This window comes from Phacochoerus africanus, chromosome 11 (genome assembly GCF_016906955.1).
Source record: "Phacochoerus africanus isolate WHEZ1 chromosome 11, ROS_Pafr_v1, whole genome shotgun sequence".
NCBI lineage: Eukaryota > Metazoa > Chordata > Mammalia > Artiodactyla > Suidae > Phacochoerus > Phacochoerus africanus.
In genome coordinates this window covers 17036338-17048948 of record NC_062554.1, presented here as the reverse complement: position 1 = coordinate 17048948, position 12611 = coordinate 17036338, and the positions used below count along the sequence as shown (strand labels likewise).

The window sequence follows — 12611 nt, the reverse complement described above, 5'->3', positions numbered from 1 at the left end:
TATACAGTGGGCCAACCTACACATAATAGGAATTCCAGAAGGAGAAGAAAAAGGAGATTGAAAATATATTAGAAGAAATTAGGTCTCAAAACATTCCAAATCTAAAGGAAACAGTTATCAAGATATAGTAAGCACAGAGGGCCCCAAACAAGTTGAACCCAAAGAGACCCATACCAAGACATATTATAATAAAAATGGCAAGAGTTAAAGATAAAGAGAGGATTCTAAAGGCAGCAAGAGGAAAACAAAGCATTAATTATAAGGGAACCTCTATAAGACTATCAGCTGATTTCTCTACAGAAACACTAGAGGCCAGAAGAGAGTGGCAAGATATATTAAAAGTTCTAAGAGGGAAAAATGTGCAGCCTGGACACTCTACCCAGCAAGAAGATCATTTAAAATAGAAGGAAAAATAAAGAATTTCTCCAACAAACAAAAACTAAAAGAGTACAGCAATACTAAACACATTCTTTTTTTTTTTTTGGTGTCTTTTTGCTATTTCTTTGGGCCGCTCCCGCGGCATATGGAGGTTCCCAGGCTAGGGGTCGAATTGGAGCTGTAGCCGCAGGCTTACACCAGAGCCATAGCAACGCGGGATCCGAGCCGCGTCTGCAATCTACACCACAGCTCACGGCAACGCCGGATCGTTAACCCACTGAGCAAGGGCAGGAACCAAACCCGCAACCTCATGGTTCCTAGTTGGATTCGTTAACCACTGCGCCACGATGGGAACTCCCTAAACACATTCTTAAAGAACTCCTGAAATTGCTTCTCTAAAAAAAAAAGTAAGAAGAAACAGAATGGAGGAAATCAAAATTGGAAAAAAAAAAAATCACTTAAATAAGCCAATATACAGATTTATTAAAAAAAAAAAACCTACTGTAAAAAGTGATGATAAACATAAGGAACAGCAAAAGGACACACATGAAGAGGCTAAAAAAAGGACTTCAAAATCATAGAATGTTGGAAAAGAAAGTAAGAATATCTAGAATTTTTTTTATAATATGTTTGTGCCTATATGACTACCAGGCTAAAGCAAGCAGATACAGGAAAGGGTTACCATACTTGAAAAACAAGACAACCACAAATCAAAACCAAACATTACATTCACAAAAACTAAAAGGACACAAGCATAAAATAAATCAACCAACCCAAAAAAGAAAGGAACAAAGGAAAAACATACAATCAACTGGAAAACAAGGTTTAAAATGGCAATAAATACATATTTATCAAAAATTACCTTAAATGTCAATTGACTGAATGTTCCAATCAAAAGACACAGGTGGCAGATGGGATAAAAAAGTAAAAGCCTATAATATGCTGGCTACAAGAAACTCACCTTAGGGCAAAGGATACATATTGACTGAAAGTAAGGGGATGGGAAAAGATTTTTTATGCCAATGGACAAGACAGGAAAGCAGGAGTTGCAATACTTATACCAGACAAAATAGACTTTAAAGAGAAGGCCATAAAAAAAGACAAAGAAGGACACTATATAAAGGTAAAAGGAACCATTTGAGAAGAGGATATTACAGTATCAATATATATGCCCCAATATAGGAGCAGCCAAATACATACAACAAATACTAACAGACATAAAAGGAGCAATTGATGGGAATACAATAACAGTAGGAATCTTTAACACTCCACTCACATCAATGGGCATATCATCTACAAAGAAAATCAACAGGGCAACAGAGATCCTAAATGATGTAATAGAATACTTAGACTTAGTTGACATTTTCAGGACATTACATCCAAAAAAATTACAACATGCATTCTTTTCAAGTGCACATGGAACATTCTCAAGGATTGACCACATACTGGGGAACAAAGCTAACCTCAACAAATTTAAGAATATAGAAATTATTTTGAGTATCTTCTCTGACCACAATGGCATAAAACTAGAAATCAACCTCAGGAAAAGAAATGAGAAAAAAACTGACTACATGGAGACTAAACATTATGCTACTAAAACACCAATGTGTCAATGAGGAAATCAAGAGGGAAATTTAAAATTACCTTGTGGAGTTCCCGTCGTGGTGCAGTGGTTAACGAATCTGACTAGGAACCATGAGGTTGCGGGTTCGGTCCCTGCCCTTGCTCAGTGGGTTAAGGATCCGGCGTTGCCGTAAGCTATGGTGTAGGTTGCAGATGCGGCTCGGATCCCACGTTGCTGTGGCTCTGGCGTAGGCCAGTGGCTTCAGCTCCGATTTGACCCCTAGCCTGGGAACCTCCATATGCCGAGGGAGCGGCCCAAGAAATAGCAACAACAACAACAAAAAAAAAAAAATACCTTGAGACAAATGATAATGAAGACACAGCCACTAGAAATCTATGGGATGCCACAAAAGCACTGCTTAGAGGGAAATTCATGGCAATACAGGTCTTCCTCGAAAAAGAAGAAAAATCTCAAATCAACAACTTGACCCACCTCTTAAATGAATTAGAAAAAGAACAAACAAAACCTAAAGTCAATAGAAAGAAGGAAATCCTAAAGATCAGAGAGGAAATCAATAAAATAGAGTTTCAAAAAACAATAGAAAAAAAATCAATAAAACCAAGAGCTGGTTCTTTGAAAAGGTAAACCAAATTGACAAACTTCTAGCCAGATTCACCAAGAAGAGGAAAGAAAAAACCAAATAAACAAAGTAAGAAATTAAAAAGGAGAAATCTCAACGGATACTGCAGAAATACAAACCATAAGAGAATACTATGAACAATTATATGCCAACAAATTTGACAACATAGAAGAAATGGACAACTTTCTAGAGACTTACAGCCTGCCAAAACTGAAACAAGGAGAAATAGATTGACTGAACAGACTGACCACTAGAAAAACACTCCCTACAAATAAAAGTCCAGGACCAGATGGCTTCACAGGCAAATTCTACCAAACATACAAAGAGGAACTTATACCCATCCTTCTTAAACTTTTCCAAAAGGTTGAAGGAGAAGGAACTCTCCCAAAGACATTCTATGATGCCACCATCACCCTAATACCAAAGTCAGACAAAGCTACTACCAAAAACGAAAACTATAGGCCAATGTCTTTAATGAATATAGACGCAAAAATTCTCAACAAAATTTTAGCAAACCAAATCCAACAACATATAAAAAAAGATCATACATCACGACCAAGTGGGATTCATCCCAGATTCACAAGGATGGTTCAACATGCAAATCCATCAACATCATACTCTACATGAACAAAGGAAAAGTCAAAAAATCACATGATCATCTCAAAAGATGCAGAAAAAGCATTTAACAAAGTCCAGCATCCATTCACGATGAAAACTCTTACCAAAATGGGTACAAAGGGAACATACCTTAACATAATAAAAGCCATTTATGACTAACCCACAGCAAATATAATACTCAACGGAGAAAAGCTGAAAGCCTTCCCACTAAAATCTGCAACAAGACAGGGATACCCACTCTCACCACTTTTATTCAACAAAGTACTGGAAGTCCTAGCCACAGCAATCCAAAAAACAAAAGAAATAAAACGTATCCAAATTGGAAGAGAAGAGGTAAAATTGTCACTGCGTGCAGATGACATAATACTATATACAGAAAACCCTAAGGACTCAACCCAAAAACTACTTGAACTGATCAACAAATTCAGCAAAGCAACAGGATATAAGATTAACATTCAGAAATCAGTCGCATTTCTGTATACTAATAACGGAAATATTAGAAAAGGAATACAAAAATACAATCCCTTTTAAAATCGTACCCCAAAAAATCAAATACTGCGAATAAACCTGACCAAGGAGGCAAAAGACTTAACATGCTGAGAACTATAAAGCATTAATCAAGCAAATTAAAGAGGACTCAAAGAAATGGAAAGATACTCCATGCTCCTGGGTTAGAATTAATATCGTAAAAATGGCCATCCTATCCAAAGCCATCTACAGATTTAATGCAATCCCTATCAAATTACCCAGGACATTTTGCACAGAACTACAACAAACAATCCAAAAATTTATATGGAACCCCAAAAGACCCAAAATTGCCAAAGCAATCCTGAGGAACAAAAACCAAGCAGGAGGCATAACTCTCCCAGATTTCAGGCGATATTCCAAAACCACAGGAATCAAGACAGTGTGGTATTGGTTCCAAAACAGACATACAGACCAATGGAACAGAACAGAGAACCCAGAAGTAAACCCAGACATATACGGTCAATTAATCTTTGACAAAGGAGGCAGAATATAAAATGGGGAAAAGATAGTCTTTTCAGCAAGTGGTGCTGGGAAAACTGGACAGCTGCATGTAAATCAATGAAACCGGAACACACCCTCACACCATGCACAAAAATAAACTCAAAATGATTTAAAGATTTAAACATTAGACAAGACACCATCAAGCTCCTAGAAGAGAACACGGGCAAACATCCTCTGATATCAACCTTACAAATGTTTTTTTAGGTCAGTCTTCCAGAGCACAGAAATAAAAGCAAGAATGAACAAAGGGGACCTAATCAAATTGATAAGCTTTTGCACAACAAAGGAAAGCATTAAAAAAAAAAAGACAACCTACAGAATAGGAGAAAACAACCTATAGAATGGGAGAAAATAGTCACAAACAATGCACTGACAAGGGCTTAATCTCCAAAATATATAAATGACTCATATAACCTGACACGAAAAGCCAATAACCCAATTGAAAAATGGGCAAAAGACCTGAATAGACAAAGACACATGGATGGCCAACAGGCATATGAAAACTACTCAACACAAATTATTAGAGAAATGCAAATCGAAACTACAATGAGGTACCACCTTGTGCCTGTCAGAATGGCCATCATTAGTAAGTCCACAAATAACAAATGCTGGAGAGGGTATGGAGAAAAGGGTACCCTCCTACATTGCTGGTGGGAATATAATTAGGCACAACTACTATGGAAAACAGTATTAAAGTTCCTCAGAACTTCTTATATGCCATGGGTGCAGCCCTAAAAAGCCAAAAAGGAAGGAAGGGGGGGGATGGGGGGATGAGGGGAGGGAGGGTGGGTGGAAGAAAAGCATAAATTGACAGAACATTGTAAATCAACTTACTAAAAAAAATTCCTTTTCAAATAACACTTTAAAAAATACCTAAGAATAAACCTCACCACGGAGGTGAAAGACTAAAATGAGGTATTACTCATACCGTCAGAATGGCCATCATTAATAAGTCTACAAATAACAAATGCTGGAGAGGGTGTGGTGAAAAGGGAATCCTCCTATACAAGTGGTGGAAATGTAAATTGGTCACAACCACTGTGGAAAATAGTAATGGAAGTTCATCAGAAAACTAAATATAGAATTACCATATGATCAAGCAATCCCATTCCTGGGTATATATCTGGACAAAACCATAATTCGAAAAGATACATGCACCTCTATGTTCACTGCAGCACTACTCTCAATAGCCAAGACATACAAACAACCTAAATGTCCATCTACAGATGAATGGATTAAGATGTGGTACATATGTACAATGGAATACTACTCAGCCATATTAAAGAACAAAATAATGCCATTCTCAACGATATGGATGCAATAGAGATTCTCTTAGGTGAAGTAAGTCAGAAAGAGAAGGACAAATACCACATGGTATCACTTTACATGTGGAATCTAAAATTTGGCACAAATGAACCTATCTACCACTTAAAAGACTCACAGACATAGAGAACGTAATTGTTATTGCCCATGGGGGAGGGAATGGGATGGACTGGGAGTTCTGGGTTAGTAGATACAAACTATTATATTTAGAATGGACAAGCAATGAGGTCCTACTGTATAGCACAGGGAACTATATCCAGTCTTTGTGATAGACTATGATAGAAGATAACATAAGAAAAGGAATGTGTATGCACACACACACACACACACACGTATGACTAGGTCACTTTGCTGTACAGCAGAAACTAGCACTGTATCGTAAATCAACTAATTTTTGCCTTTTTTTTTTTGCTTTTTCAGGCCCACACTTGTGGCTTATGAAGTTCCTAGGCTAAGGGTTGAATCAGAGCTACAGCTGCCAACACCACAGCCACTGCAACGTGGGATCTGCACCACATCTGTGATTTATGCCGCAGCTGTTGGCAATGCTGGATCTTTAACTCACTGAGCAAGACCAAGGATTGAACTTGCATCCTCGTGGATATATGTCAGGTTCTTTTTTTTTTTTTTGTCTTTTTGTCTTTTGTTGTTGTAGTTGTTGCTGTTGCTATTTCTTGGGCCTATCCCGCGGCACATGGAGGTTCCCAGGCTAGGGGTTGAATCGGAGCTGTAGCCGCCGGCCTACGCCAGAGCCACAGCAACGCGGGATCCGAGCCACGTCTGCAACCTACACCACAGCTCACGGCAACGCCGGATCGTTAACCCACTGAGCAAGGCCAGGGACCGAACCCGCAACCTCATGGTTCCTAGTCGGATTCGTTAACCACTGTGCCACGACGGGAACTCCTATGTCAGGTTCTTAATCCACTGAGCCACAATGGCAACTCCTAAATCAACTATAATTTAAAAAAAAAAAAAAAAAAGCTATCTGACTGTAAGTCTTAGCATGAAGCTACGATAATCAAAACTGTGTAGTATTGGCAAATAAACAGACATCAATAAGACAGGATGCATAAACAAAATCCACAAAAAAGATTATTATTCAGCAATAAAAAGGAATGACCTATCGGAGTTCCCGTTGTGGCTCAGTGGAAACAAATCTGACTCGCATCCATGAGTATGCAGGTTCAATCCCTGGCCTCACTCAGTGGGTTAAGGATCCAGCATTACTGTGAGTTGTGGAGTAGGTCACAGACATGGCTTGGATCCCATGTTACTTTGGCTGTGGCGTAGGCCCCCAGCTACAACTCCAACTCAACCCCTAGCCTGGAAATTGCCATATGCTGCGAGTGCAGCCCTAAAACAAACAAAAAAAGGAGTGAACTATTGATATATATAACACAAATGAATTGAGTTCCATTAGAAAGTTCAAATTAACATACAGTGATAGACATACAGTGATAGAAAAGAAATCAGTGGGTGTGTGGGTCCAGGATGAAAGGAAGGACGATCTGCAAGGGGGTATGAAAAAACCCAAGTGATGGAAGTGTTCTGTATTTGACTGTGGTGGTGGGTTCAAGACATATCAAAACTCATTGAACTGCATAATTTAAATAAACACACTCTACTGTATGTAAACAATACTTTAATAAAGTAGCTTTTTTTGGGGGGGGCCTCACCCACAGCCTGTGGAAGTTCTCAGACCAGGGTTCCAACCTATGCTAAGTTGTGACCTGTGCCACAGCTGCAGCAACATCCAATCTCTAACCTGCTGCACCACACATGAGCTTCCTAGATTTTTTTTAAAGGATATCATTTGTGAAAAAACAAGCCATAGTGTGAGAGAAAATATCTGTATCAGATAAATTTAATAAAGATTGATAATAAGACAATATGAAAGAACTCAAATTATTTAAAAAAGGACAAAGAGGCGTTCCCATCATGGCGCAGTGGTTAATGAATCTGACTAGGAACCATGAGGTTGAGGGTTCGATCCCTGGCCTTGCTCAGTGGGTTAAGGATCCGGCATTGCCAAGAGCTATGGTGTAGGTTGCAGACGAGGCTCGGATCCCACCTTGCTGTGGCTCTGGTGTAGGCAGGTGGCTACAGCTCCGATTAGACCTCTAGCCTGGGAACCTCCATATGCTGTGGGGAGCAGCCCTAGAAAAGGCAGAAAGACAAAAAGACAAAAAAAAAAAAAGACAACACAATTCTAGAGATAGAAGAGACAACTAAATAGCCAATATGAAACAGTGTTCACCCTCATTAGTAAATCAAAAGGTTAGGGTTAGGGTTAATCAAAACACAAATTAAACCTCTTCAGAAATTTTGAAAGTCTGACAATACTGAATATTGTTTCTCTAAATTCTCACCAAACACAGCTGATGAGAGCATAAATTTCTACAAACACTTTCATGAAGAATGCAGCATTTATACCTACTTGATGCTGAAGACAGGCATATCTCATCAAGTAAAAACTGTAGTAGTTTCTCAACGATTTACCAAGGCAGAGCTCTTAACTCTTAACCTTCAGAGAAAAGAGGCAGCACCTCAAGAAGCTTCAATCAACGACCCCAGTATGCACACAAATAGCATTTTCTACGTGGGCTGCGTGTGAAAAAGGTAGTGGAGCACTTCTCTAAAGAACCTCTTGTACATGTACACAAGGACACATACAAGAATATCCATTGCATATTGACTGTAATACTGAAAACTGTAAATAATCAAAATGTCAAATTGGAGAACGGATGAATAATATTTTTTATAAAATGCAATACTACACAAACAGAAAAACTAGGATACAGCTTTCTATCTAATAAATCTCAAAAGGCATACTATCTTGTGAAAAAACCAAGTTATTGAAGGGGGATACATACTGTTTTAGGCCATTTTTATAAAGTCTTTTTTTTTTGTCTTTTTGCCTTTTCTAGGGCCGCTCCCCACAGCATATGGAGGTTCCCAGGCTAGGGGTTTAGTCAAAGCTGTAGCCGCCGGCCTACACCAGAGCCACAGCAACGCCAGATACGAGCTGCGTCTGCAACCTACACCATAGCTCATGGCAACACTGGATCCTTAACCCACTGAGCAAGGCCAGGGATCGAACCCTCAAGCTCATGGTTCCTAGTCAGATTTGTTAACCACTGAGCCACGATGGGAACTCCATTTTTATAAAGTCTTCAATGAAGTTTCAAAGACCACTAGTTGTGTGCTACAATCCCTTTACTTCAATAGTAAGAGAGCTACAGCTGAGCTGAGGCCTCTCAACTAGGCACTAAGTTCCCCAGTCTTCCTTGCAGCCAGGTGTGGCCATATGACTAAATTCTTGCCAAAAGGAAGTAAGCAAAATTCATGAGTGTGGAGTAGCAGGTTAAAGATCTGGTGTCATTACTGCAGTGGCTCGGATTGCTACTATGGCGCAGGTTTGATTGCTGGCCCAGGAACTTCAGCATACAGTGGGCATGCATGCAAAAAAAAAAGTGATGAATGCAAATTAGACATTGAAAATCCTGGCTTATACTCTTATTCTCTCTCCGTCTCTGGCAGAATCAGCAACAACTAAAGAGAGCTAGCTGAGAACACAGTAGGTCCCTGAATGACTGCACAGAACAGTCACTCTCAAACATGGGGTACCATAAAAATGAAATAAACTTATTTAAGTTGCTGAATTTTACGATTTCTTGTTTTAACTGTTTAGTCTCTTACTCTAAAATACACAAAATAGTACTACATATTTTTCAAGTGTGTGTGTGTGTGTGTGTGTATACTATAAAACCAAAGAATGGAATTATAAATCTATAGACCTCTGAGGAAGGAGAAAAGGGAGTGACAGAACTAAGAAACTTCAACTGTATCGATAATATTTTGTTCTTAAGTTCAGTGGTAGAGGAGTTCCTTTGTAGCTCAGCGGTAATGAACCCAACTAATATCCATGAGGATGCAGGTCTGATCCCTGGCGTTTTTCAGTGTGTTAAGGATCCAGCGCTACTGTGAGCTGCCATGTAGATCAAAGATGCGGCTCTGATCCCGAGTTGCTATGGCTGTGGCATAGGCTGGCATCTGCAGTTCTTTTTGGACCCCTAGCCTGGGGACTTGCATACGCTGCGGGGTGCAGTCCTAAAAAAAAAAAAGGAAAAGACAAGAAAAAAGTCCAGTGATAGATGAGTGTTTACTACATTAGTATCTATATTATTTCTGATTGTAATATTTCATATAAAGAAAAAAATCTGGATTAAAGTGTGGACAATGATATGTAACATGTTTTAATATAACATTTGCCTTCTAACTTCTCTTCCTTTTCAATTTATTCTACTTATTAAATGCTAAGACACTTTAGGTTTATTACTTACTTTCCTGATCTTTTGGATCATTTCCTTCGTACTCAGCCCCTTGGATAAACTGTAAAATGTTCTGCTTAAAGAACCTCTGGGCCAGGTCTAGCACATTTTCTCCATTATCATTGAAGGCTTTTAAAGCTTGGGAGGCACTGCTCATCCTACTGAGGAGGAATTTAAAACAGTGAAGGTGGCCTTCCATGGCTGCTAAGTGAACTATAGGTGAGACAAAAAAGAAATAAGTTTATTTTCAACTTGACCATAAAATAACTTGAAAAAAGAAATAACACACTTATTCTGATCCTCTTAGGGAGATGCCTATCCCTAACCCATATAACAAGGATGTACTGTATGCAGAGATAACAGACCATTTTTTCCAGCTTAAGGTCCTTACTCAGGTAGCCTTCCAGTCACACCACAGCAATAAATAAAATGGCTAAGTACTTATACTTACCGTGAATGTAGAAAGGCCAAGTGAGGGTCACCAAAAAGCAGGCCCCAGGACATTTTCTTGGAAAGTGAAATACCAATTTTGTAGCTTAAAATTACAATGAAAAAAAAAGTTTGCTATATAAGATAGACGATAGACATATAGGCTGATTTATCTTTATATTTTGGGGGAAAAGTGGAAGAAGTAAACCAAAATAGTCACTATGCAAATATGGGTGGTGTCATTTTTATCAATATGTATTTTGTCACTTTTCCATAAGCATTTTTATTGTCAACAAGAAGACTGGATCAAAACTGAAACTAAGCACACACACTATTTCTCCTCTTAAGTTCTTCAAAGTAATAGGAAAGTTGCTGGGTTTTTTGTTTTTACTTTTAAAGGCTGATCCTGCTGCATATGCAAGTTACCGGGTTTTGGGTCCAATCAGAGCTGCAGGCACTGGCCACATCCACAGCCACACTGGATCCGAGCTACATCTGCGACCTACACCACAGTTCACAGCAATGCTGGATCCTTAACCCAGTAAGCGATGCCAGGGATTGAACCCGCATCCTCATGGAAACTAGCCGTGTTTGTTACTGTTGAGTCACAATGGAAACTTCAGAAAAGTTGTATTTTAAAGCCATAAAGAACGAGAAAAATACACAAGAACACCATGAACAAACAAGAAATGTTAAGGAATCCCTGAAAGAAAATATAATGAATCAGACTGACTGAGGGCCATAACCCAAAATCTGCAAAAAACAGGAATGGCCCTAAGGTATCACAAGCTTAGAGGCAACAACTACAAAGAACAAGAGAGCCCTTATACCTCTTGAGAAGTGACTATTTGGGAAACAGCCCAACTGATACACAAATCTTATCTCTGGAGAAGTGGGCAGTGCCCAAGCAACCAGTACAACTCAGGAGAATCAAGTCACAATGTCCAACTAAAGGTAGGCTGCTACCACAGGCCACTCCACACTTTCTCAGCTGAACCTTCCACTAAAAACTCTCCCTGAAACTTCAGACTCCTCTATATGCCTAATCACCATATAAACTGAAATGAGCTATAGGCATTTCTAAACTACCTTATCAAAAACTGGACTCTTGGAGTTCTCTGGTGGCCTACCAGTTAAGGATCTGGCCTTGTTACTACTGTGGCTTGGATCACTGCTGTGGCACAGATTCGACCCCTGGCCCAGGAACTTCTGCATGCCATGGGCTTGACCAAAAATAATAACAATAATAAGGACTTTCCATTTTGGCGCAGTAGGTTAATGATCTGGCTTGCCTCTGTGGCATTGCTGGTTCCCTGGCACAGAATGTTAAGGCTCTCATATAGCTGCAGCTGTGGCTTAGGTTACAGATTCAGCCCAGATTCAATCCCTGGTCTAAGGAACTTCCATATGCCATGGGTGTGGCTGAAAATGGGGGTGGGGGAACCACAAAAAAAACCCCCAGAAACCCACTGAACTCCTTACCCTTTTTGTATACAGGTTCCTTACACAGCTTTCCCCATCTCAGTTAATGGAAACTCTTCTTTCCATGAAGATTGGGCCAAAAACCCTGGAGCCAGCCTTAATTCCTATTTCTGTCATTCCTCACCTCTAATCAATCAACGAGTCTTATTGGCTCTATCTCTAAAAGATACACGAACCTCAATTACTTCTCACTATATTTGCCGCCTCTACTCTGGCCCAACCAAGCAGTAGCCTAAATTATTGCATCAAGTGCCTGACAGTGCATGCCCATGCCCTCACTCCAATTTAGTATTATAAACATAATAGCCACAATGGGGCTCTTAAATATAGTTAGATCATAGTCACAGCCATGCTCCAAGTCCTTCAATGGCTCCTGTTACGTCTCTGAGCTCATCAGCTATTATTCACCCCCTCACTTCCGTTCAGATCACACTGAGCTTGCTGTTACTACTTGCTGTTACTCAAAACCACCAGGCACATTTCTGCCTCAGAAGTTTTACATTTGCTGTTATCTCTTCCTGAAACGTTCTTCCCCCAAGACACCCACAAGACTTGCTTCCTCAACTCCAGGTCTTCACTCAACTTTCACCTCTTTAGTGAAGGCTTCCCTGACGACCTTATTTTAAACTTCATATCTATAACATTCTACTCTTTTTTGCTATTTAATCCAAATACATATCCCTTTTTAATAAATGTATTTTGTTCATTAACTTTTATTATTGTCTGTCTTCCCCTTCACCACCACACAAAGGTAGAGACTTTTGTCTGTTTTATTTGCAGTGATATTCCCAGAATCTAGGAGACAGACTGATAC

General features: G+C 39.4%; 1 protein-coding gene across 8 annotated transcripts in view; it reads right to left on the bottom strand.

Annotated features, from left to right (window-relative positions):
- The window catches only part of ANKRD42 (ankyrin repeat domain 42), a 76999-nt gene that overhangs the window by 41493 nt on the left and 22895 nt on the right, over nucleotides 1–12611 (bottom strand). For 7 of the 8 annotated variants that reach the window (XM_047752206.1, XM_047752202.1, XM_047752209.1 and 4 more), the window contains one exon: nucleotides 9899–10099. The exons of the other annotated variant lie outside the window; for it this stretch is intronic. In XM_047752206.1, coding sequence (XP_047608162.1) covers nucleotides 9899–10099 — 201 coding nt within the window. The remainder of the gene's footprint in view (nucleotides 1–9898; nucleotides 10100–12611) is intronic. 8 annotated transcript variants of the gene reach the window in all.